This window comes from Globicephala melas, chromosome 17, assembly GCF_963455315.2.
Source record: "Globicephala melas chromosome 17, mGloMel1.2, whole genome shotgun sequence".
Taxonomy (NCBI): Eukaryota; Metazoa; Chordata; class Mammalia; order Artiodactyla; family Delphinidae; genus Globicephala; species Globicephala melas.
In genome coordinates this window covers 33,749,576-33,775,384 of record NC_083330.1, presented here as the reverse complement: position 1 = coordinate 33,775,384, position 25,809 = coordinate 33,749,576, and the positions used below count along the sequence as shown (strand labels likewise).

Sequence of the window (25,809 nt, the reverse complement as noted above, 5' to 3'; positions counted from 1 at the left end):
AGTTAGTAACAATAAAAGGGGTATAGAGGGTGGGTAGTCATATGAAATAATCCTGACCTAGAAGAGATTTTGCAAGGCAGGGAAGATGAATATCTTAAAATGGAAATGAAAGTTTAGGGGGAAATAGTAATTCTATTGGCCAATAAATATGGTGCATGTCAGTGGGAGAGGTATTGGAATGACTATCCTAGAACTCATGGAAGGAAGCTGTGACCTAGGGAGAGAGCCATGTTTCATTTAAGGCAAGATGTAGAGGGAATTTTCCATGAAGACTTTAAAGATCTAAGAGAGTTTGTTTATAACAGAACAGAGGTAAGAGGAGATGCCAGCAAACTACACGAAGCAAGGAGCATGGAACAATGAGCAGACCAATTTGCTACCAATCTTAAATTCTACCCGCATTGTGTCCCATCTTTTTAATATTTCTCAACTCTGATTAACAGACATATATTGTTGCCAAGCAACAGTTAAGTTTTCCTTAATCACTCTGAGACTACTCAATCTGTCCTTCTGGTAATCAGACATAAACAGGAAAAAGTTATAGCAAAAGCCAGCTAGGGAAGGACTTGCTCTGAAAAGGGAAAAAGTGACTTTATAGTGATGGAGCTGCAGGACCTCACCAACATGTACCAGCAGGAACAAGAAGAGTGCTTATGAGACTGTATTCTGAAATTGCTAAACAGGGAGCAGATGGAAAATAAATTTGCACAAGGGAGAGTTTATTGATTTGGCAGCACTCTCCAGGGAGAGAGGATTTAATACTATCAAGGACCCTAGGAAATATGACTATCATTCTTCCATGATGGCTCTTAGAAGCTTGAAGAAAGTGGTGGCCCACACGAAGAGAAGTAGAAATGGAAGAATTGTCATGGCAGATGGAAGATGTAAGGAGCAAAATGCTCAGAGAAGTAGGCATGCCAGTATTCCAATACAGATGCTCTATTTATCAAAGTGACTAGGAATTCTCTGGTGAGAGGGGCACCAGCATCACTGAGAAGCTCAGTGGTGGCTCTCCTCGTAGGTCATGGGGAGTGATAAAAGATGTTGTTACAGAACTGGGTTCACATATAAACAACAAGGCTAACAGAATCCTGAAACAGTAGAAGCCAGGTGGCAGCACTTCACCATCAGAAAGGTACCACTACACGTATCCAAATGAGTGGCAAAATAGGAGTGACAGTCAGAGATCCTGACCTCTGAAGATGATTAATAGAATACGGCATCCCTAGGGGGAAAGATAGAGGTTAGCTAACAAGGGCATGCTCAATCTATACAATGACAAGAAATCAAGGATGGGTGACATAAGGCTGAGAGCAGCCGTCTCAATAAAAAGTCAGTCTCTTACCCAGTTTTCTAACTTGAGCCAGTTTACCAATCCAGAACCCATTTACTGAAGGAGAGGCAGGATTGCCAGGAGGAAGCACCCTGTTACACTTTGGTGAGAATATATGGTAATGATTTCCCCGTCCATGCCCACCCCACCCTCAGTCCTTCCTCAAAAGGACCTATGGCCATTCCCTCGGGAAACCATACACTGAGGAAGAGGGAATGCTCAAACATTTTGAGGATTGTTGGACACAATCATTATTGACACCCAGGAACACAAAGAATTATTATGGCCCGCAGTTAGAGGTAGATAGGAGCCAGATAATAAATGAAATTTTTGCCCAGGTGTGGAAGAAGTACATCCACTGAGCACAGGGACCTATCTGGTGGTCATTTCCACAGTTCCCAAATATATAATTGAAAAGGACATATTTGGTAGTTAGTAAAGCACCCACATTAGTACAGTTCTTTGGCCTACGGAATAAGAGCTATCAAAGCGGGAAAGGCCAATGGGGAGCCTCTGAAATTGCACAGGCAAGATAGTAAATAAAAAACAATATAGAAATTTCCAGTTGTGATGTACAACATGACTATAAGCTAACAATACTGTTTTGTATATTTGAAAGTTTGTATGTGTGTGAAGTATGGGGTCAGTCTTCATTTCTTTTGTAGTGTTTACTAATAACCCTAGGACCATTTACTGAAAAAGGAAGAACTTTCTTCCATTGATCTGTAATATCACTTTTGAAAAATCAAATTACATATGCAGATCAACATGGTTGACCTAACATGGGTTAGGTCTATTTTGACACAGTTGCCTATTTTTTATCCTCGTGTCAACAGAACACTGACAATATAACTTTATAAATACATCCTGATACTTGGTAGTTGTAAGCACTCCAGCTTTATTCTTCTTCAAAATTTCCTTGACTATTCTCAGCCTTTGCATTTCCATATAGATTTAAAAAACTGCTTATCAATTTCCACTCAAAAAATTGGGACTTTTTAAATTCATTTTTCATTGTATAGAAAGATCAATTTTGTGAGAAATGGCATCTTAATCCACGAACATGGTATACTATACTGAATTTATTTAGAACTTATTTTCATTTCTGTCAGTAGTTTTTTGCAGTCAATAATGTTTTGTGTCACATCTTTTGATAGATTTCTTATAAGGTATTTGATGACTGTTGGTGCTACTATAATTAGCTATTTAAATGTCACATTCTATTTATTTTCTGGAATAAAGGTATACAACTGAATTTTTTAGACATTGTGTTCAGTGACCTTATTAAATATACTTTTCAGTTCTTTTAGATTTTCAATGTACATGATCATGTTATTTGTGAATAATGACTGTTATTTCTTCCTTTCCAATCCATATGCCTTTTCTTTCTCCCTTTTACATTGCTTAGAACATCCGAAACCATGTTTAAAATAAATGGTAAGAGCAAATATGTCCTTATTTCATTCCTGATGTCAGGGGGAAACATGAAATAATTTACCTTAAGTATAATGTAAGCAGCAGTTATTTGGTAGATGCCTTTTATCTGATCAAGAATGTTCCCTTCATTCCAATTTTGCTGAGAATAAATGGATGAATGTGGAATTTTATCGAAGGATTTTACTGCAGCTACCAAGATGATCATTATTTTGCTCCCTTTTTCCTGTTATTCTGGTGAATTACATTTATTTTTTTCCCCCGGTTAACACCCACCCTTCTATTTCTGGAATAAGCCCCACTTAGTCATGATTATCCTTTTTATATACCACCTGATTCAATTCACTAATTTTGTGTATAAGATTTTTGCATCTATGTTCATAACAGAGCCTTTCATAAACCAGCCTTTTGAAGTGACATCTTTCTTCCTTCTCATTTCAGAATGCTTTTGAAAACCAAAAATTATGTGAATTATTACACATCAGAAGTGTACTCTAGGGTGTTTACTTTGTAGTGTGTAGACTGTAGGATGGATTAGTGCAGGAGGTGGATGGTGAAGGATTAGGAAGCTACTATAGCATTAAGAGAAGAGCTTGCACCAGCTTGGTACAAGTAGAAATGGAAAGGACGGATAGACTCCCCAGTACTTAGCTACTGATTAGATGAAAGTGCAACATTATGAAACAGAGAAATTAGGAGAACTTTATCTGAGCTTGGAGAAGAGTAAAAATAATTGGAGTGAAATACTTATCTTCACCATAATTATCACAATCATTAGGATCCATACGAAGGAATGGCCGCAATTTAAGCAATTGCAAATGCATGGAAATACGTAACTGGTCACTACGTTAATATCTTTAATTAGAAAGTTTCCTTACGTTGCTTTGAAGCTGATTTTTAAAATCATTTCCATTCACAATCAGAAAAGAAATCGATAATCTTGTATTCATTGAACACCTTAAAATGGGATCCTTTTAAGACAGCACATTTCAATACACATTACGCTATTCCTTTCCTAACCCCAGGGTGGCGACTAGGCGCCAACGCCGCACTTCTGTCTATCCCTCCTCTTCTTAGGCAGGTGTGGCTTCCAGGAGCGCGCACGTCCCGGAGTCTGCGCCAATCGCAGGCGCTGCGGCCGCGCACGTCGGGCAGCCGCGGTTACGCTGTCGCGCATCGGCCAGACCCTAGTGTTCCAGGCCATGTGGAAGTTGCTCCCAGCTGCGGGCCCTGCCCGAGGTAAGGGCGGTAGGGAGATGTCCGGGGACCGATTTCCCGGGAGCAGATGCGGTGGGCAGAGGGTTTGCGGATGGTTACTTTCGGACCGTTCTCGCCCAGGGAGACTGCGAAAGCTGGTGCGAAAGCCGCGCATTTGTTGTGTGGGGACTGCGTAGTCTTTCTCGGCGGGTGCGCAGTGCTTGCGAACCAGGCTTTGGTCTGACGGGGGGAGGAGGCATGCGACACTGGGCCGTTTAGTGACCGCCGGGTCCTTTCCTCCCGGTCTACCGCCAGGTTCTCCGTGGTTGGGACCAACTCCTCTGGCGGGACTAGCTCTGACCTGGGCTTAAATGGTCTTCCGGATTGAGTCTTGGCCGGGTATATGTTACGACATCTAGCGTTTTAAGCTTTTGAGGAAACATCCAGAATAAGTTAACAGTCTGGAAGACTCTATGACTCTGTCTTGAGCGCATTGTGAGGAGCCACGGAGATGACTTGTGTAAATGGCAGCTACAGGAAAGCATAATTTTGGTTTCGTTTCGGAGCCTTTTACCGTTTTGTCATCACAACAACTGAAAAAATTTTTTTCTGCATTTCTAGCAGCGGAAAATGGTAATTGCATGTAAATTGGTTGCCTAATATATGTAAGCACTTATTAGTTGATAGATAAGCAGTTGTAGCCTATGATTGGCCTTGCCCTCCGGAAGTTTACGTTATGAGTGAAGAAAAGATCTACGTAGAGGCTAAATGGACTGACAGTGTAAGGAAGTATGGAGAGGGCAAACTAATGGTAAGGAAAATAAATACTGTAATAATACTGTAGATACTAAAAAGTATAGAGACTCAAAGATCAAGTTTCACTGTGGACTTGGAGCATTGTGAGGTGTAACACAGTAGGAACAGTTTCCAGAAACAGTTGTAGCCTGTGGCTGGCTCTTTGAGTTCCTTTAAGGAGGCAGCAGAAGAAAAATGCCCCTAGTGCCAGTGGGTGGCATTCTTAACTTTTGGGGGATCTTGAACTCTTTTCGGAATCAGATGGAGGCTATGGGGTTCCATCCTTCTAAGAAAAATGTAGGGAAACCAACACAAAAGATTTTTGTTGAAAGAGTCCACTCTAGGTTAAGAATCTGATTAATAAAATATAATCCAGGTCTCGTCAAGGTTTACCTGGACTCCTTTCTACTTGTCTAGTTTATTTGCCCTAATCACTCTACCACTCCAGTGGTACCAGACTAAACTCTACAAGTCTTCAACGTACATGCTGTTCTTCCAACAATTTGTGATTTCCAAATTTTTTTTAAACTAATAACCTTTTCACGTTGTTCTAAAAGCTACCTTTAACATAAAAAAAACAAAATCCCCAAATTATGCACTTGAATCTGGTCTGGACTTTTCTTGCATTGATCTATATTTTTTACTCTTGATCCAATACCATACTTTTTAACTGCTTTCACTTTGGCATATTTTACAACCTGGTAGAGGAAGTTCCCAAAATATTCACATTTTTCTGGACAGTTTTTCACATTATATTTTCCTGATGGAATTTTGAATTTGCTTATCAAGCTCCAAACATAGTGTTGTGATTTTATTTGGTAATGCATTAAATTATAAGTTAATTTGGGCAAGCATTGACAAAATTGTTTTCCTGTTAGAAAAATGGTAGAGCTTTCTATCTATTTAGATTTGCCTCCTTCAGTGAGGCTTTACTGGAAAACACAAGTTTGATTTATGTAAAGTTGATTATTAGCCTTTAAATAGCAAAATAAAAATGTTTAAATATTTGCCATATGTATATCTTAAATACATGTTTATGTATGTGTGTACCTGTTAATTTACTTTTTAAAAAAATTCTCTTAGAACCATACAGACTTTTGGCTGGTGTTGAGTACATTGTTGGAAGGAAAAACTGTGGCATTCTAATTGAAGATGATCAGTCAATCAGCCGAAATCATGCTGTATTAACTGTTAACTTTTCTGTAACTAACCTGGTAAGTTACTAATTTTATTTCACTAGCTGACAGTAAGAGGATTGAAATCACAAAAGTTTACCTTGGTGTATATGTAAGAGAGTTTGGGAGACTTTTTTATAAAGCTGTTAGTTTTCTTTAAATGTTAACAAAATTAAGGACGTTTGGGCAGTGGTACTGGTGATATTTGTTTATTTAAGATTTGAAGTTTCTGTTTCAGTATTTTACTATTTGTTTTAGTGATTTAGAAACTCAGGGGAAGTAGAACATATTTCTATTTATTTACTTGAACATTTATTGAGTGCTTACTGTGTGTCAGTCACTGTGCCAAAGCCTGGGAATAGAACAGTGAATAGACCATCGTGACTCCTGCTTTAATGAGTTAATGCAGCCATATGAACACTGGTGTTTCCTGTATATCTTAGGTTTTCACAAGGGAAATTGATTGCTTTACTAGGGAAAACAGCTGTTGTATATGCCCCACAGCTCCTTTGAATGGCTTTGAGTTTGTTTTGGTGTGTTGGTTGTTTTAATAATAAAGGTAGATTGTAAAAGTAATATAAATATATACAAATAGCTGTGCTCATGGTAATGCTGGTGGTAATTAAGGAAGAAAAGCCATTATTTTGAGCAAAGACTGCATGTTGGCAAATACTGGATCTGTTCAGTAATATTTAGGTTTTGTGTCTGTATTCTTTTAGGTATAGAAAAACATTGTTGAAAATACTAAAGAAAAAAATTGTTACTGCAAGTCAGACACTCTAGCCTTTTTGCATTGGACTGATTTTTACTATGTGATTTTGATAATTTTAAAAAAAACAAAAACCTTAGGAATGAAGCTGTCATGTTATACATGAAACAGCCTGTACAAAAGCAAACAATTCTCAAATTATGAGGGGTCAGGAAAATCTCCCCTGACTTACAAAAATAAAGAAAATGTATGTTCTAAGAGGAGTGATTCTGGAATTGACATTTTTCTCTTAATTGCTAGTTGAGTGATCATTCTTTGCTTGCAACCAAAACAATAACTCTATTGCCTACTGTGTTGGGAGGTTAGCCACCTATCACCTATTCCAGAAGTTATCAACCTTTTGTTTTGAAACCTTTCCCCTTAGGAATAGTATTTACTGAGCAGTAAGAGACTTTAAATTATGTATTGATTTTTTTTTCAGAGTCAAACAGATGAAATCCCTATATTGACAATAAAAGATAATTCTAAGTATGGTACCTTTGTTAATGAGGAAAAAATGCAGAATGGCCTTTCCCGAATTTTGAAGACAGGGGATAGAGTTACCTTTGGAGTGTTTGAAAGTAAATTTAGGTAAGAATTTTTAAATTGATATTAAAATGGACAGCTTTATTTTGTACCAATCAGATTCTAAAGGAAAAGGATATTTATGGATAATGAATTGGGACCAGTCTATTTAGTTCCTACTTAGGACAGTGGTGAACTTTGCACCACACGTGGTTAGTGCATTTTATTAATCATAGATAGTGAAAAGAGTGAATGAGAGTTTGAGTGGGCCCTAAGAACCTTGATGGGAGCTACTTTTGTTTGATTCTGCATAGGTCAAAGTATAATGTTAAACTTTGATCACTGTTTTTTTCTTAATTGCGACTTAAGACTTAGGAAGTGATAATTTCATAAGTTAGAAAGTTTAGTAACTAATTTAATAAAAATTAAAATAACAGCATATGATGTGAGCTTCAAGTTTAAAGTACCATAAGTTGCCATCTCTATAACTATGATAACTTTGTGTAACTTATTCTCATTTACAGAGTAGAGTATGAACCTTTGGTTGCGTGCTCTTCTTGTTTAGATGTCTCTGGGAAAACTGCTTTAAGTCAAGCTGTATTGCAACTTGGAGGACTTACTGTAAACAATTGGACAGAGGAATGTACTCACCTTGTCATGACATCAGTTAAAGTTACCATTAAAGTAAGTTGAATGTTAAAGTAAGTTCTTGTTGTTATGTTAAAGTAAGTTCTCTGAATTTAAGTTTATTCCTTTACCCACTATACACGGATGTTTTAAAAGTCACTTGCTTTAAAACTATCAGAACTGTTAGTTGTAGATGTATATATGCCAATGAATCCCATATCTACCGTATAGGCTAGAATGGGGCAAGCAAAAGCACATTAAATTATATTTCAGATATTGATTTAGCATTTAAATGATTTATATTATCCTTTCACCAAGAAGTTATTACAGCCTATAGTTTGTGTTTTCAGTCTAAAAGCAAAGCAATTAGAGATCAACTGCCAATCTTCAAAGTTAGCAGCTCATGTCTTTCCTTCCTCCAGTCTCTGATACCATCTCATATTTTCATGCTCTTTTCTTTAGTTCTTATTTGGCTTTAGACCCTAATCACAAAGACTTTACGTTCTTACAATATTACCTTAATGTATTGTCACAATCTAGAGATATGTAGATATATGTTATTTGTCAAAGCAGTGATATATTTTGGGATGTTTCAGACTTTGCATCATCTTCAGATTTGGTTAATCCAAAACTAATTGAAGAATGATTTTGGGAGGTGATTCGTCTCCTTCAGCAGGTTGACTATAGATATGTGAGATTGTTTTAGGTTAATATCTATAGTGAAAAGCAACAGTAGATTCCTTTATTCAATGATACAAAAATCCTTTAATATATAATTAATTAAATTAGAATATGTGTCTTATACCTAAATAGGTGTCATAGAGAAAGGCTTGCTGTTCAAATTGAACCTCATGTTAAACTTGGATCAAAAATTGTTTCATCTTTGTAAGTTTATGAAATTGATTTATAAATTCAACAGAGTGATTAGCCTCCTGAATAGTAATTTATGCTAATAAACCCAAATAATAGATTCATAATTCAAAATGTCCATTTATTAGTTTATAGTAGGGATGTATCTTTATAGTGACCAGAATATTTACATGTAGACTCCAACATGGTCCTCTTGAAGATACCAAGGTACCTGAGAAATGGAATAGGTAATCATGCCATTGCTTGGTGGGTATGAAATAAGAGCAAAGGCAGTTAGATTGTCTTGAAAGATATTTTACTGAGTCTGTGACAGACCTGGAAACTAGGATCCATTTACCATAGTACACAGTATTCCAGTGACTAGGATGCTAATGGCCACCCAGTCCCTGGATATTAGAGAGTACTGTATATATACCAACAAAGGCTTGCAGAGCAATACTCCTTTTTCAATATTTATGATCAATCGTGTGCAAAAAATATTTGTCATTATATTATTTTTTTAGTAAATTTTCCAAAAATACAGGTTAGTTTATGTTTTTAAAATTGTTGAATGTTAGAACCAAAAGGTAACCTAAAGAGCATTCAGTTCAGTTTTTATTTTCTGAAGAGGAAACTGAGGCATGGAGCAATTGAATCCTTTGCCCAGGATCACATGTATTGGAGTTTACTCAGTCCAGTGTTGAATTGCACATTACTGCTTCATGCAAGAAGTCAATTATTTCATTCATATTTGAGGTTCATAACTTTCAGATTTCATTCTTGAGAGATACCCTAAATTGCTTGCTCACATTTAGGTAATTTCCCATGTTTATTAGAAGCATTCTTACCAATTCTTTAGTTGTATTATTTCCTGGAATTATGCTGAATCTTATTTTCATTGCCAGTGATGGTATATTTTAATCTGTCTCAAATTTTGTGGATACATCTTATTTGAGGCTTATAGTTTAATTCACTTGCTAGTTGAAGTTTCTTCCCCCACTCCATCTGTATATACTTATTTTCAGCTTTTGTCCAACACTAAAGAGTTATTCCTTTATTTACTTTCTTAAAAAGACTTTATTCCATAATTAAAATCAGTTTGAAAGGCAATTAAGGTGAAAGAACTCTCTCATGTTTATCTCTTGTTACTGTCTTCTCTAGGGCAGACATTACATTTCCTTAATTCTAAGATGTACATTTTAATGTTTTTAAAATGGTATACATTTTTAAATTGACTTGTATTTTATGTTATGTTGTTCTGCCCTCCCCAGGCAGTTTTTAAATTAATATTGTAATTGGTAACTTCTTTTTTTTCACCTTTAATAATGATTGTTTATTGTTTATTGCTACTTGCCTGTATGTTACATTTATTTGTTATTTCAACAGTCTTATTGCTATTTTAGCATATAGGCCTTTGCTTTGCAGGATTCTGACTTACATGAGTTGTAGTTACCACAGTTTGTTTATTTTTAATTTTTATTTTATATTGGAGTATAGCTGATTAACAACCTTGTTAGTTTCAGGTGTACAGCAAAGTGATTCAGTTATACATACACATGTATCTATTCTTTTTCAAATTCTTTTCCCATTTAGGTTATTACAGAATATCAAGCAGAGTCCCCTGTGCTATACAGTAGGTCCTCATTGGTTATCTATTTTAAATATAGCATTGTGTATATGTCAATCCCAAACTCCCAATCTGTCCCCCCCTGTATTGTAATTGGTAGCTTCTAATAATCAAGTGATTATACAGGGATTTTTATACTAAAACTAGGCAGTGACCAGTACTGACTTCTGTTTTATAGATTGTGTCTCCTTTATAAATTTAGAGAGACAGGAGGAAAAACAGAATAGAACAGCCTCTTTGTAGTCTATAACTTACATCTTTAAAAAAACTAGGGTGTGAGTATATGTATTCACATGTTTTCTTCTTTTTAGACAATATGTGCACTCATTTGTGGGCGTCCGATTGTAAAACCAGAATATTTTACTGAATTTCTTAAAACAGTTCAGTCCAAGAAACAGCCTCCAGAAATTGAAAGGTATATTGCTTATTTTAAATATAATAAAATATGACATACAAAATATGATAGCACTGGTTTTATTTAGGTTAATTCCCTCTTTATTGACTATTTCAGGATGTAATGTTACAGTTCAGTATTATTAATGAAGTTTTCTTGTTAGTATGTGAAGAAAGTTTCCCAGTTCTTTGTTGATTGTTCTTATCTCTGTGAAACACATGTTACATATGTGCCAATATTAAAAGGAAAATATTGAAGGACAGTAATAGCATAGAGGTGAAATCAGTAGAGCACACATGCCAATGCTGGGCATCATGCATGCAGGACACCAGGAATTGTGTGGTGCAGCATCCCTGTTGTGGAGCCTCAGAGTCCTGGGCCAGAATATTAACAGCGCTGTGGCCTTGGGAATTGAGCTGATTTCTTCTAAGTGTCAGTTACCTCCTTTGAAAAATGAGACTAATACCTGTCCTGCTGAGTGTCTAAGTATTCAGTATTATTAGTATTAGTATAAGTATTATTTATCTTAACTAGTGGCATACATAAAGTCTGAGCATATTGCCTGGCATCATAATAGGTGCTTATTAAAAGAAGTGTAGCTAATTGCAATATCTGGGAAGATTCATAGTAGCTTGATTATTTAATTTTTTGGATGCTCTGCTAAATTTGTGAACCACCAGACTAAAGGATCTATCCACTGTATGTATTGTATTAGTAATGTTTGCAGTAGTATAAGCTATGGTTGAGGAGGAAGATATTTGTGATTTTTCTTTTTAGATTGCATGGTTAAAATACTGGTGACTGTAAAACGGTGGGTGTTTTTAGTCAACATAAGAACATGCTTGCTTAAAATGTATGTCAGTAGCTTATAGTCTATATGGCATAACAGATTTGAGAACGTTTTAAAAATCTAAAATTCTATGCAAATTAAGTATTTTATTACCCAATTTAAGTTAAGTATTACCTATTCAAGCTAAGTATTTTATTACCAATTTAAAAATATTACTAGCTATTATAAGCTAATTTGCCCAGTACATATATTTTTAGGAACTATTTATACCTGATAATATGTATTTGCTTTTAAAAGTAACTGAATATCAGATTTTTCTCTTTGTTTTTCATTTTCATTTGGGAGGTTTCGTGTATTTTATAATCTGGTTAACGGAAAATATGCTTTCCTCTGGAAAGAGATCTTCAGATTTTATTTTATTTATTTTTTGGCCACACCAAGTGGCTTGTGGGATCTGCGTTCCCTGACCAGGGATTGAACCTGGGCCCTTGGCAGTGAAAATGCAGAGTCCTAACCACTGGACCACCAGGGAATTCTCGAGATTTTAAAATAGATGATTCTTAACCTTTTTTGAGTCCTAGACCCGCTGTGAGAAAATGAAAGCACTGGTCTCTCCTCTAGAAACTTCACTTACTACCAACTTACATAGTATTTCAACAGAATTACATTTTTCCCTGAAGCCTATTTATGACCCTCCCTAGAAAAGTTGATAAATCCTATAAATAATGACTCTTGTTACAGATAATAAACCATTGTTAATTCTAGATTACTTAAGAGTGGAGGGGTCTGAATTTTTACTACTGGTGATATGTTTTATGGTCTTAGAGTTTTTAGAATTAGTCATTGATTCTTGCTTATTTGTTCAGATTCTCAGGTGTATTTAACCTTGGTTTTTTGGGTTTTTGTTGTTTTTACTTTAGGTTAGGCATAGTTTTTTTCTGGCTTCAATTTGCGATTGTATTAACTTAGATGACTATAATAAAACATCCCTACTCTAAGATTGTTCACTAACTCCTAATTCAGTGTTAACCAGGAAAGACTATTACATTAGTTCATGTTTGATGATGGCAACTGATAATCAAGTTTTTAATACTATTTTAAAATACGTAGTTTTTTGCCTAAATAGATTGCTATACTTATTGGGATCCATTTTGATATGTTTGTTGAAGACTAATTTGACTCCGTACTCAATTAAATGATTAAATTTAAGATATTAAATAGTAGTAGGATGGGTTATAAAAGGGATATGAGATAAATTGTGGTGGCTCTTCTATTACGTAACTACCTGTTCTTTTAGTTCTGTAAAAGCATTATCACTAGTCCTGAATTTAAATTAGGAGGCATACTATATTTTTACCTAACAAAATGTGTAGTCCTTTTTGGTACAGTTATGTCTGCATCTTTGCACTGTTACCACGAAACAGAGTAAGTGAAGGATTAAGATAGAGTACCTGATGTGGTTTGTGATACCTAATTTTCCTATACTGTTATCAAAGTACCAATGTAGATGAAGTCATTTTTAGATTACATTTAAAAGAAGTATTTAATTTTGATACTCTGTGCTCTAATAAAGGAAGTTCATTAAAATATTATATATGTCTGAATGTTAAAAAAAATGATCCTCAAGAGAAAAAGGGAGTTTCCCTTTCTCAGTTTATTTTAAACAACAAGCAGCATTGTTTTCAGAAAACACTGTTGGGAGAGAGAGTCCTTACATCATACAAAACTTGCTGGTTATGCCAAGAATGAAAGGCCCTGACTACCCTATACCCAGGCCATTTCTCAGGGTTATGTTTGCAGTGAGAAACCTGGAGGGATGAGATAATATCTCCTTCCCAGGACAGAGAGCAGGCCTGCTTATAGCTTGTTATAAAATGGGTGGATTCCCAAGTTCAGTGTAACACTACCCATGGTATATACCTCTCCTGTAACACAACCCATGGTATGTACCTTCTGTGTCATCCCCAGGGGACTTGGCATGGAAGGAGACCTGCTGCAAACACACTGAGGCTTGCTGCTTGCTTTGTCTCTGACCCAGGAGTCTTGTGTCTTCTGTCAGCATCCATGAAAGAGGAATAGGTTAACTTATTAGCTTGTAATAAAATCTCAGACCCAAGAGACACATTAGCATGAAACAATCTTGGTAAATGAAAGTTTAGGAAGCTTATAGAGTTGACCTTAAATAATCAATTAAAATTTAAAGCAAAGAAATTTAACACACACTAGAGATTTTTTTCCTGGAGATACAAGCTCAGATTTACAAGGTGTGGATGCCAATGTAATTCAAACCTTTTGGAGATCACCAAAAAAAATCATGAAATCATGAACAGGTACCTTTGGAACTAATGAAATAAACAGCTATCCAGATGTTGGGCAAAGAAATATTGTGGCTTGGAATAGTTTCCATGGCCAGAATTATACATGAATTCAGAAAAATTCTGTATTTGGAAAATCTTGGGACAGAAGTGAAAATGATGTGCTCTGAGTTAGATGAAATTTATTGAACATCATGTGAAGAATTTATATAAAGTTATAAAATGTACATAGGAAAAAGTCAATATTTCTAGATTAATATTTTATAGAATTTGTGAATAATATGTACCAGTTACTACATAATAAAGCATAATTATTTTATTTGTAGCTCTTGAAGTTTCTGTGTAAGTATGCCAAAAAATGTTTTAATTTTTTCATTATAGAAGTTAGAGGTCACTTTATATTTGTGGTATTCTTGTATTCAGGCAGTGTGCCTCTAACCTAGGTCTCTGCCAAGTTAATTTACTGTTTTCCAATTTTATTACTAGCTGTCAAATCACTATAGCCTCAGTGATGCTTTAAAACTTCTAGAATGTAATTTTTCAGAAATATTGACTTTTTAATGATGTTTTCTTCACATTTATCACTAGTCTCTCCTTTCTTGTTTTCATCCTTAATACTACTAAAGAGAGAAAGATTTTTCTGCGTATATGAAGTTCCAGAACATGGTCTATTATTTGTCACTGTATTATATATATCATATATGTATATATATATCATATATATATATCATATATATGTATATGTATGTATGACTCCAACATTTGATTCGATTCTTGATAATATGGTGGGTTTTTTTCCTTTCGAGATCAGTCTTATTGAGTATTGGGGCTCAAATTTACCAATATTTTTAAAAGAAAACCAAAATACATTTTTCTAGTCCCAGAATTTTAATACTCACATTTGTATTGAGGGATGTTTTTACTTTCTGTCTACTTCTAATTTATTAGGTGAAATTTTTATTTCTGTTTTATACTGCCGGTTTATTAAATATTTATTGAACCAGGCAAGATAGACCTGAGGATATAATGATGAGCCAAAAAGCATTACAGTTTCTGCCATCTTGGCACTTAGTAGAGGAACCAAACATCAAAGAATCACACAAATAAAAGTTAGAACTCTGGAAAGCTAATTGCATATCATTCTCATGGAATGTGACTTGGTATAACAAATGTTCACTCTTCATTGAACTAAACTGTAGTTAACTGTTATCTGTTATCTGTGGCAAAATTAAGAATGACAATGTGAAAAACACAAAGCTGCAGATAATTTTAAAATGCTATTTTAGTCATTAGCAGTAGGAATCTCACATTTACTCAGTCATATGTATGTATTAAACATTTACATTCTATTTTTGTCTGAGACTGGCCCAATAATCTAGTGTTGTTACATTACTATGTAGACTAATTTGTAAACACCCATTTGTATATATATGAAGCCTTTTACACTAAAAGAAGTATAAGCTACGGAAGAATTTTCTTGAAAGGGATGTAAGGTGTTTGATGAAGAGATATTAAAATTTTTCCTATTTATGAATTAGAATGCCTGTTAATTTTTTAGTGCTACCTATTTTCTCATTGTAGATTTAATTAATAGTTAAAATAGTTTCCACTATTTTCTGTATGTGTTTAAAAGTAGAATAAACAGAATTTTAAAGTCAGTTATTTAGAAAACTGCAATAACTCCCCGGGTTTGCATTCCATCCTACCAACTAAATCTGCTCTTACCTGCAGATAACTCAGTCATTTGACATTGCAGATTCTAGGAATCACTACTTTAAAATAGCCTTAAAACATCCATTAGTAATCTAGCAGATTAAAACCCATGCATTTGTGGTTTAGTCAGTTATAAAAGTTTTTTTTAATTAATAAAATTTTAGTCATGACAGCTTACTGTATGAGATAATGTATGTTTCCAAGGAGAAATCTGGGGGGTGGGAGGAGGGAAATGTAAGGAAATTAGTTCTAAAATGCTGGATGGTGACTCTTATGACCAAAACATTTTTGTCATATTGGATGTTGCTCTCTGTGGATAGTTAACTCTAGTGACTGTCCAGATTCCCCCCCATCCTACATTGTCCCCTCATCATCACCATTATGCTTTAGTAATTTTTTTAAAATCTTTTTTAAAGACTTAATTTTTAGAGCAGTTTTAGGTTCACAGCAAAATGGAGAGGAAAGTACAGGTTTCCTGTATTCCCACTGCTCCCACACATGCATAGCCTACCCCATTATTGATATCCCCCACCAGAGTAGCACATTTATTACAATCGGTGAGCCTACATTGACACATCATAATCACCCAAAGTCCATAGTTTACATTAGGATTCAGTCTTTGTATTGTACATTCTTTGGGTTTGAACAAATGTAGAATGACATATATCCATCATTATAGTATCATATGGAGTATTTTCACTGTCTAAAAACCCTCTGTACTCTACCTATTCATCCCTCCACTTCCCCAACTCCCAGCAACCACTGATCTTTTACTGTCTTCATAGCTCTGCCTTTTCCAGAATGTCATATAGTTGGAATCATACAATATGTAGCCTTTCCAAATTGGCCTTTTTCACTTAGTAATATGCATTTAAGTTTCCTCCATGTCTTCTCATGGCTTGATAGCTCATTTCTTTTTAGCACTGAATAATATTCCGTGTTTGAATGTACCACAGTTAATTTATTCATTAACTACTGAAGGACATCTTGGTTGCTTCCAAGTTATGGCATGAGTTCATCTCCTCTGGGTAAATGCCAAGAAGCATGACTGCTGGATCATATGGTTAAGAATGTGCTTAGTTTTGTGGGAAAGTGCCAAAGTGTCCTCTAAAGTGGCTGTACCATTTTGCATTCCCACCAGCAATGAATAAAAGTACCTGTTCTTCTACATCTTCACCAGCATTTGGTGGGATCAGTGTTCTAGATTTTAGCCATTCTAGTAGGTGTGTAGTGGTATCTCTTTGTTTTAATTTGCATTTCCTTGATGATATATAATATTGAGCAACTTTTCATATGCTTATTTGCTCTCTCTATTTCTTGGGAGAGGTATCTACTAAAGTCTTTGGCCCTTTTTAAAAATCAGGTTGTTTGTGTTCTTGTTGAATTTTAAGAGTTCTTTGTATATTTTTTATAACAGTCAGATGTGTCTTTTGCAAGTGTTTTCTCCTGGTCTGTGGTTTGTCTTCTCATTCTCTTGATGTTATCTTTTACAGAGTGGAACTTTTTAATTTTAATGAAGTCTAGCTTATCATTTATTTATTTCATGGATGAAGCCATTGGTGTTATATTTAAAGAGTCATCTCCATATCCAAGGTCATCTAGATTTTCTCCTGTGTTATCTTGCAGGAGTTTTATAGTTTTGCATTTTATGTTTAGGTCTATGATCCATTTTGAGTTAATTTTTGTGAAGAGTGTAAGATCTGGGTCTAGATTCATTTTTTTTGCATGTGAATGTCCAGTTCCATCACCAATTGTTGAAAAGACTAAGCTCCATTGTACTGCCTTTGCTCTGTTGTAAAAGATCAGAATTGATTCTATGTGAGTTTATTTCTGGGCTCTTCATTCTCCTCCACTGATCTATTTGTCTATCTTTTTGCCAGTACCATGCTTTTTTTTTTTAATTAAAAATTTTTTTTTAATTTTTAAAATTTTTTGGCTGCGTTGGGTCTTTGTTGCTGTGAGCAGGCTTTCTCTAGTTGCGGCGAATAGGGGCTACTCTTCGTTGCGGTGTGAGGGCTTCTCATTGCAGTGGCTTCTCTTGTTGCGGAGCACGGGCTCTAGGCACGTGGGCTTCAGTAGTCGTGGCATGTGGGCTCAGTAGTTGTGGCGCACGGCCTTAGTTGTTCCGTGGCATGTGAAATCTTCCCGGACCAGGGCTCGAACCCATGTCCCCTGCGTTGGCCGGCGGATTTTTTTTTTTAATCTTTTATTTATTTATTTATTTATTTTAATTTATTTATTTTTGGCTGCTTTGGGTCTTCGTTGCTGTGCGCGGGCTTTCTCTAGTTGCAGCGAGCGAGGGCTACTCTTCGTTGCCGTGTGCGGGCTTCTCATCATGGTGGCTTCTCTTGTTGCGGAGCACGAGCTGTAGGGGCGCGGGCCTCAGTAGTTTTGGCGCACGGGCTTAGTTGCTCTGCGGCATGTGGGATCTTCCCGGACCAAGGCTCAAACCTGTGTCCCCTGCAATGGCAGGGAGATTCTTAACCACTGCGCCACCAGGGAAGTCCCACACTCTCTTGATTACTGCCGCTTTACATTAAGTCTTGGATTCTGTAGTGTTAGTACTCCAACCTCGTTCTTCTTCCTTAATATTGTGTTGGCTGTTCTGGGTCTTTTGCCTCTCCATGTAAACTTTAGAATGTTTGTTAACATTCACAAAATAACTTGCTGGGAGTTACTGGGATTGTGTTTAATCTATAGATGAAGTTGGGAAGAACTGACATGTTGACAATATCGAGCCTTTCTATCCATGAACATTAATAGTTTTTACTAGAAGGTAGAGAGAAACTAAAAGTCTGCTCAGTTATGAATAGCTGTAACAAAAGATCTGATTATATAGAAAGTTATATGAACTGAATTATCTGTTGATTTTACTTCTCTATTTTCTTCTTTTCCCTAATCTCTATGGATGATTAAGATGTGTTTATAGTGTTACATTAAAGAGCTAAAAGATTGTATTTTTAAATCTTTGGGAATTTTATTTAAACTCACAAAATGTAGGTTTTAAAATTCCCTGAGCTTCTCCAAAGAGAGTTGTAACAAAACACAGCAGTAGTTCATAGAATTACAATATGAACATTATTACTAATACTTACTGGTTCCTAAGCAAGCACAGCATGCTAATAGAATTTGATCTTTAATGGATGATGTTTCAACCATTTGGTTTTGGGGTTTTTTTTTGGTTTGTTTTTACTTTTTTAAAAAACTTTTTAAGTACTTTTTTCTCTCTTAACTATTTGTAATTTACATAAGTTGTTTGATTCATATATATTTAATTGTATCTCATTATGAGTCCTTAAGTCCCAGATAAAACTCTTAATTTTTTAATAATATAATGGTATTATGGAAATTAAGCCTTTCTAGTGTCTAGATTGCCATTCCATTTAAAAATCTAATGTTATACATTAGATTATACATACATACAGTGTAGGGTATAATTAGAATGTACTTTATTTTATTTTTTATAGTTTTTACCCACCTATTGATGAACCAGTTATTGGAAGTAAAAATATTGATCTGTCAGAACGACAGGAAAGAAAACAAATCTTCAAAGGGAAAACATTTGTCTTTCTAAATGCCAAACAGGTAATGTTGTAAGCTAAATTTTTGTAAAGAAAATGTTATAAACTAGGATAAATTATTACTGTTGTCAATAGTTGTTAATACACTTCCTTTTGAGATTTTGTGTAGAAGTGTGAAGTGAAATAAAAAACTGCCCAGGCACCAGAACTTGCCCAGCGTTCATGTATATGACTATGGCATTTCTTAATATCTCTTAATTGGCTTATTAATTGTTTATATAAATACGTACAGGGAGGAGACCAAAAACTTTGGTTTAAGTTCTAACTTGTTCGGTTAGTAAGCAGCTGTTGAATGTCTTCTGTGTGCTGAAATGACAGTTCCAGGAGTTAATGTTGCAAGTGGAAAAATCATGCAAGTAAGCCCACAGTTACAGTGCTGTGTGAAGAGGAGCTGTAGATGATGTAAGGATTCCAGGGTGCAGTGGTACCTGGTGAACTAGGGATTTTCTCAGAGTGGAAGCTCAGATTGTCCTCTCAGGAAGTATTATAAAATCAATTTTTCTTCAATTCTGCTTATATTTTATTTCCCAAATCAAATGCTTATAATTTTAAGAATGTATTCAAGACATTAATTATGGCTATTTCATTACTTTTTTTCTTTTTCTTTCCATTTTTAGCATAAAAAATTAAGTGCAGCAGTTGTATTTGGAGGAGGAGATGCTAGGTTGATAACAGAAGACAATGAAGAAGATAGTTTCTTTTCAGCTCCTGGAACTTGTGTTGTTGATGTAGGAATAACAGATTCACAGACCTTAATTCCTGACTCTCAGAAAAAACGGATTCATTCAATTATGGATATACTCCAGAGGTACAGAATTATCTTTATTAGTTAAAAAAAAGGGCAAGTAGGTGATTTTATAGGTAACTTTTTTTGCACTCCACATAATAATGTAAAGGTATATACAAGAATTATTGTAAAGATTTTATTGTGTATGGTACTTGGAAATTTATTGTGACTTAGTATGCTAGAAATAGAATATATTTATCCATGTCAGTTTTATCTCAATATTTATTTTCTGCTGCTTTTTTGTTACTTTAATAGAATTTGCAGAATATACCTCTCTTAATAAAGCAGTATTTGTTTTTCTCTAGAATATGTAGTTGAGGAAGTTAAAACTCAAATGTAAAATTGTTCTGAAATAGCCTCAACCTGGAATGTATTTTTCCTTTGTTTATTACCCATCGAAAATTTGTATGAAAATTAGGCTATTATGGCTATATAGGCTGTTATGGGAAAGCAGGAAAAAAAGTATCAAGTATCCTAGAATAGTGTGGAGGGGAGGCAGTTTGAAAGCACTAAAGCAAGGATTTTTTTCCTGGACTCTTTACTGGTGTTAATAATCTTAGCATTTTTGAAGCACAAAGTAAAAAAATCAGCCTTGGCAGTCCGTTGACTGAATTTCTATTCACCTAGTAAAAAATAGTTAGGGCTGGGACTTCGCTGATGGTCCAGTGGCTAAGACTCCACGCTCCCAATGCAGGGGGCCTGGGTTCGATCCCTGTTGAGGGAACTAGATCCCACATGTTGCAACTAAAAGACCCTGCATGCTGCAACTAAAGATCCTGCATGCTGCGACTAGAAGATCCTGCACACCACAACTAAGACCCAGCATGGCAAAATAAATAAATAAATATTTTAAAAAAATAGTTAGGGCCCAGGGTATTTATATGTCTAAAAAGTCCATAAAATAAGCTCTCCACAGTATTCATTTTTCCTGACCCAGGAGTCTTTCCGACCATGAAGACTGCTTTTTTTAAAAATGGGTTTGCCGAGGTAAAAAGTAAAATTTCAGTCATGTGTCCCATAAATATTTTGCTTAATGGAGATGTGTTAACTGCTGTGAAAAAGAAAATATTTGTGTAACAAAAATACCATCTTACTACTACAACCAAAATATACTGTGATTCTATTGTGTTTTAGGCACTGGGAATATAATGGTTAACAAGATAGCTATGGACCCTGCCACCACTGGAGCTTACAAGTAAACAGATAATTACAACTGTGTATAAGAAAGCAGAATAACAGGGCAGAGGGGAGAAGTTTATTTTAAATAGAGAAGGCTTCTTTCAGGCAGTATTTTACTTATGACCAGTTTACCAATCTTTAAAAGCCATGCTGAACAATAGCAATAATAGCTTACTTACATAATACTATATACTGTAGCAGGTCCTGTTCTAAGAGTTCTACATATATTAAGACATTTAATCCTCATACAATCATGTGTATTTTTACTGCTATGTTCCCCGTTGTGCAGAGAGGGCAAAAGGGGATTTGAGTAGAACACAGGGAGCGAGCAGAGGAGCCAGGATGTGAATACATGCAGTCTGGTTCCAGAGTCCATGCTCTTTACCATTACATCTTGCTGCCTTGCTGGAGTGGAGGTTGCTCAGAGGCTGGTGACTTGATCATGAGATGACATTTTGTTCTGTACTCTCTGGATCCTGTTTCAATTTGGTCATAGAGAGAGGACAATTTTACAGTTTGAGAAAGACTATCACTTAAAATAACACCTGTCCATTTAGTCCAAGCCGTTGATAGCAATTGAAGGTACAGTTATATCAAACCAGTAAAGTCAGCTATTGACTGAATTTCAGACAATAGGGCAACATTGGGATGGGTTAGTGCCATGGTGCTATTGATTAGTTGTCAGAAGTGGGTATAGGAAATCAGTGATTAAAATTAAATATCTCTGAAAAAGATTAGAAGTCTAGGGGAACAATATAACCCTGATTTTTGTTCTTGCTGAGATATTTTCCCAATGTCTTAGCCCATATTTGGGAACTCTTCCTGTTACTAATTTAATTATTTTCTCTTTATCCTCTCCTCCTTTGCCTTATCCTCTTCTCACCTGTTCCATAGCTTTGCATAAAATTGAATGAATCATAATCTTTGGATCATGATACACCGTCATCACTGAACTATAAATAATACACATTCATTTTGTTCACTAATTATTTACTTAGTTATTTTAAATAAATTTTTATTGTAAACTGCTACTGAGATTATCTTTGTATGTTTCCTATTGGTACTTGTGCAGGATTTTCTTTGGGATATATTACTACATTACTAGGGTTAGAACACTCAACAGTATCAAACTTTTCCGCTTTATACTCCCACCCACGGTATATAAGAGATTAAGTTAGATGCACGTCATTTTCAATACTCGGTATTTTCAGACTATCATTTTTGCCAATTTAATGGATATATAATCATATCTTGTGATTTGGATTTGTATTTCCCTGATCACCAGTGATGGTTAATGTTTCTTCAAAAGTTTATTAGATGTTAATTTTTCCATCTTTGTGAAATACATGTCTCTTGCCCAGTTTTCTATTGGGATAATTGTATTCTTTTTTTGTTTTAAATACAGATTTCCCCAGTTTTATGTGTTCTTGTGTGTGTAGTGTATGTGTGTGTGTTTAGTTCTATATAATTTTATTACATGTGTAGGTTCATGTATTCACCATAGTTAAGATACAGAACAGTTCCATCACCACAAGAATCCCTTGTGTTGTTCTTTTATAACCACACACCCCTCCCTACCTCCCCCTCCATGTCCCTAAACTTTGGCAACCACTAATTTCTTCTTCATTTCTAAAATTTATTATTTAGAAAATGATATATAAATGAAATCATACAGCATGTAACCTTTTAGAATTTTTATTTTCACTCACCATAATTCCTCAGAGATTCATCTGGGTTTTGTGTATCAGTAGTTCATCCTTTTTTTATTGCTGAGTAGTGTTTCATGGTATGGATAACCATGGTATGGATATTGTCTCTTTAATTACATTTTCTAGTTTACTGTTGATGTATAGAAATTCAGCTGACATTGATATTAATCTCATATCCCACCACCTCGTTGGACTCCCCTTTTATTTCTAATACTTTATAGTCTTTTTTTATATAAACCATATCATCTATAAATAATATTTCTCTCCTCCTTTTTAATCCTTTTTGCCTCTGGTACTGCTCTCTCTCTTTTATTCTCTTGGTTTTGGACCAACTGGGACATCCAAAGCTGTTGGATAGAAGTGGTGATAGTAGCCACCACATTTATCTCACTATTGACTTTAAATGTAATGCTTCCAGTATTTCCCCATTTAAGATGATGTATGTCTTATAACATCATTAAATGTGTATTTTGTTTTACATAGCCAATCTTTTATAACTAATTTTCATGATATGACGTATGTATAGTTGCAAAAGTATTAGTAGGGTAGTAAAATACCAATTTTGAATTGCCTGAAATACAAGTAGGTGTATGTGATCACTTGATGATAATACTTTTTAAAATCTTTTTTTGTGTGTTATTATAAATTCACTTAGAGTTCAAGTCTAAGTTAAACTAATACATATAAAACAATGAATGTTAAGCATTTGAAAAATAACTTTTAGACTACTACAGCCACTTAAAATACATATACATATGTATATTTTACGTATTCTGTAGTATGGATATACTGTGGTTTGTTGAGTCATCCATCCATCGAAGGACATCTGCATTTTTCCAGCTTTTGTTACAAATAAAGCTGATATGAACATTCATATACAGGTTTCTTTGTGAACATAAGTGTTTATTTCTCTGGAATAAACTCCCAAGAGTGCAGTTTCTGGATTATATGGTAATTGCATATTTGTGTGCCTTTTTTTTTAATTTGTAGGAGTTTTTTATATATTCTTGGCATTAATCCTTTTTTCACTTGTATGTGATTACATAAAAGATTGCAGAATCTGTTACCACTTTGTAAATTAACTTTTTATTGTGTTGATGAATGAAAGCCCTTAATTTTAATATCCTAAAAATTAACAATCTTTCATAGTCAGTGCTTTTTGTATAAGAAATCTTTTTCTACTCATAGATCAAAAAGATATTCACCTATATTTTTTACTAATTTTTACTAGTATTTTGATATTTTGTTTTTGAAATTTATTTTTGATCTATCTGGAATTGATTCTGTTTTATACCAAGGGACCTTACATGCATGGGAATGTTTTTGGCCGTCTTTTCCATTGAGCAATATGTCTCTTAAACTAATACCACGTTTACTACATTGTCTTAATTACTATAACAGTTTAAGTCCTCATATCTAGTAGGACAAATATTTTCTTTCTGCTCTTCTTCAGAAGCATCCTGGCTATTCTTGGCTTTTTATTTTTCCATATACATTTTAGAATCACCTTTTTAAAAACTTAACAAAAAAACAAATGTTAAGCATTTGAAAATGACTTGTTAAGCTACTACAACCACTTAAAATATCTCTACAATAAGTATTAAAAGGAGTTTTAAAGCTCTTAAAATTTGAGGTTTAGTTTCTATGTAGCATTATTAAGTTATATTAAATTATGTTTTATAAAATCAGTCATTATTCACATTACAGAATAACAGAAGATAGGTTCACCATAAGATTCCTTTAATAAGAAGATTCATTAATACATGTAAATTTGGTAAAATGATTTGATTTACTAACATACGTATAGATGTAGCTTATTTATAGTTCTTTGTACTTTTCTCCCTCCTTATCCTTCTCCCCTCTTTTTCTCTCTTTTAAGTTTTATCTTAGGATTCTAGTAACCATAGATTTGCTTTAAAAAATATTTTTTATTGCTTCATCTGGGTATTACTATTATTCTGAAAATTACAGAGTTTTAGAACTGGAAGGATCTGTATCCTTTACTCTAGACCTTTGTTTTACAGATGAAATAATTGAATTACTAAAAGGTGGTGAACTTGCCCAATGTAACATTGCTCCAGTGAATAAGCTAGTACTATAGGTATTTGCAGTTCTCTCTGTACCATAAAATAGTGATGTCACTTTGCGGGGGGGGTGGAAGATAGATTCAGTTTGACATCATCTTAATAAAAGTTGTTAGTTTTAATATATCATCATACTTAAACTATTTTATTCCAACAGGCAAGGTCTTAGACCTATTCCTGAAGCAGAAATTGGATTGGCAGTTATTTTCATTACTACAGAGAATTACTGTGATCCTCAGGGCCAGCCCAGTACAGGTAATTAAAATACTATTTTATTGATTCTTTAGCAACTTTATTTTATAAATTGCTGATTGGCTGTATCTCCATTATTTTTTTAAATATTTATTTATTTATTTGGCTGCATCGGGTCTTAGTTGTGGCACGCAGGATCTTTGTTGCAGCACGCGGGCTTCTCTCTAGTTGTAACGTATGGGCTCTAGAGCGCACGGGCTTTGTTGCCGCGCAGCATGTGGGATCTTAGTTCCCCAACCAGGTATCGAACCCACGTCCCCTGCATTGGAAGGCAGATTCTTAACTACTGGACCACGAAGGAAGTCCCTGTATGTATGTACTATACTTGCCACAGGTGACCATCTTCACCGTCTTTTAAAAGCCATATGTTTATCTGTTCATTTATTCATTCGATAAGTATTTGTGGCTGCCAAGTACTAGGCACAGTTGTAAGTACTGAAGATACAGTGGTGAATAAAGTAAACAAGATACTTGTTACTGTGAACTTTATATTCTAAAAGTCAGGATTCAGACAGTTAACAAGCAAACAAACACATCTGATAAGTTCTGTTAAGGACAAGTACAAAGAGAAAGCTAAAACAAGATGATGTGATAGTGACTGGGAGTATTTTAGATTGGTAGTCAGGGACAGTCTCACTTAAGATGTCATATTTGAGCCTCACACGTCCTGAATGATGAGAAAAGGCAGCCATGGG

General features: G+C 34.8%; 1 protein-coding gene and 1 non-coding gene across 4 annotated transcripts in view; one reads left to right on the top strand and one right to left on the bottom strand.

Annotated features, from left to right (window-relative positions):
* Positions 1-3,914: 3,914 nt before the first annotated feature.
* The window catches only part of NBN (nibrin), a 52,575-nt gene continuing 30,680 nt past the window's right edge, over positions 3,915-25,809 (top strand). For 2 of the 3 annotated variants that reach the window (XM_060287048.2, XM_060287047.1), the window contains exons 1-9: positions 3,922-4,006; positions 4,280-4,597; positions 5,843-5,973; positions 7,125-7,273; positions 7,732-7,891; positions 10,622-10,725; positions 18,990-19,107; positions 19,721-19,911; positions 25,020-25,117. In XM_060287048.2, the coding sequence (XP_060143031.1) occupies positions 4,489-4,597; positions 5,843-5,973; positions 7,125-7,273; positions 7,732-7,891; positions 10,622-10,725; positions 18,990-19,107; positions 19,721-19,911; positions 25,020-25,117 (1,060 nt within the window). In that variant the 5' untranslated portion in view covers positions 3,922-4,006; positions 4,280-4,488. Of the gene's footprint in view, positions 4,007-4,279; positions 4,598-5,842; positions 5,974-7,124; positions 7,274-7,731; positions 7,892-10,621; positions 10,726-18,989; positions 19,108-19,720; positions 19,912-25,019; positions 25,118-25,809 lie in introns of all 3 variants that reach the window. The other variant, XM_060287049.1, reaches the window with a different exon arrangement.
* TRNAE-UUC (transfer RNA glutamic acid (anticodon UUC)) lies at positions 11,954-12,026 on the bottom strand. The gene has a single exon. It is a non-coding gene; the product is annotated as a tRNA-Glu (tRNA).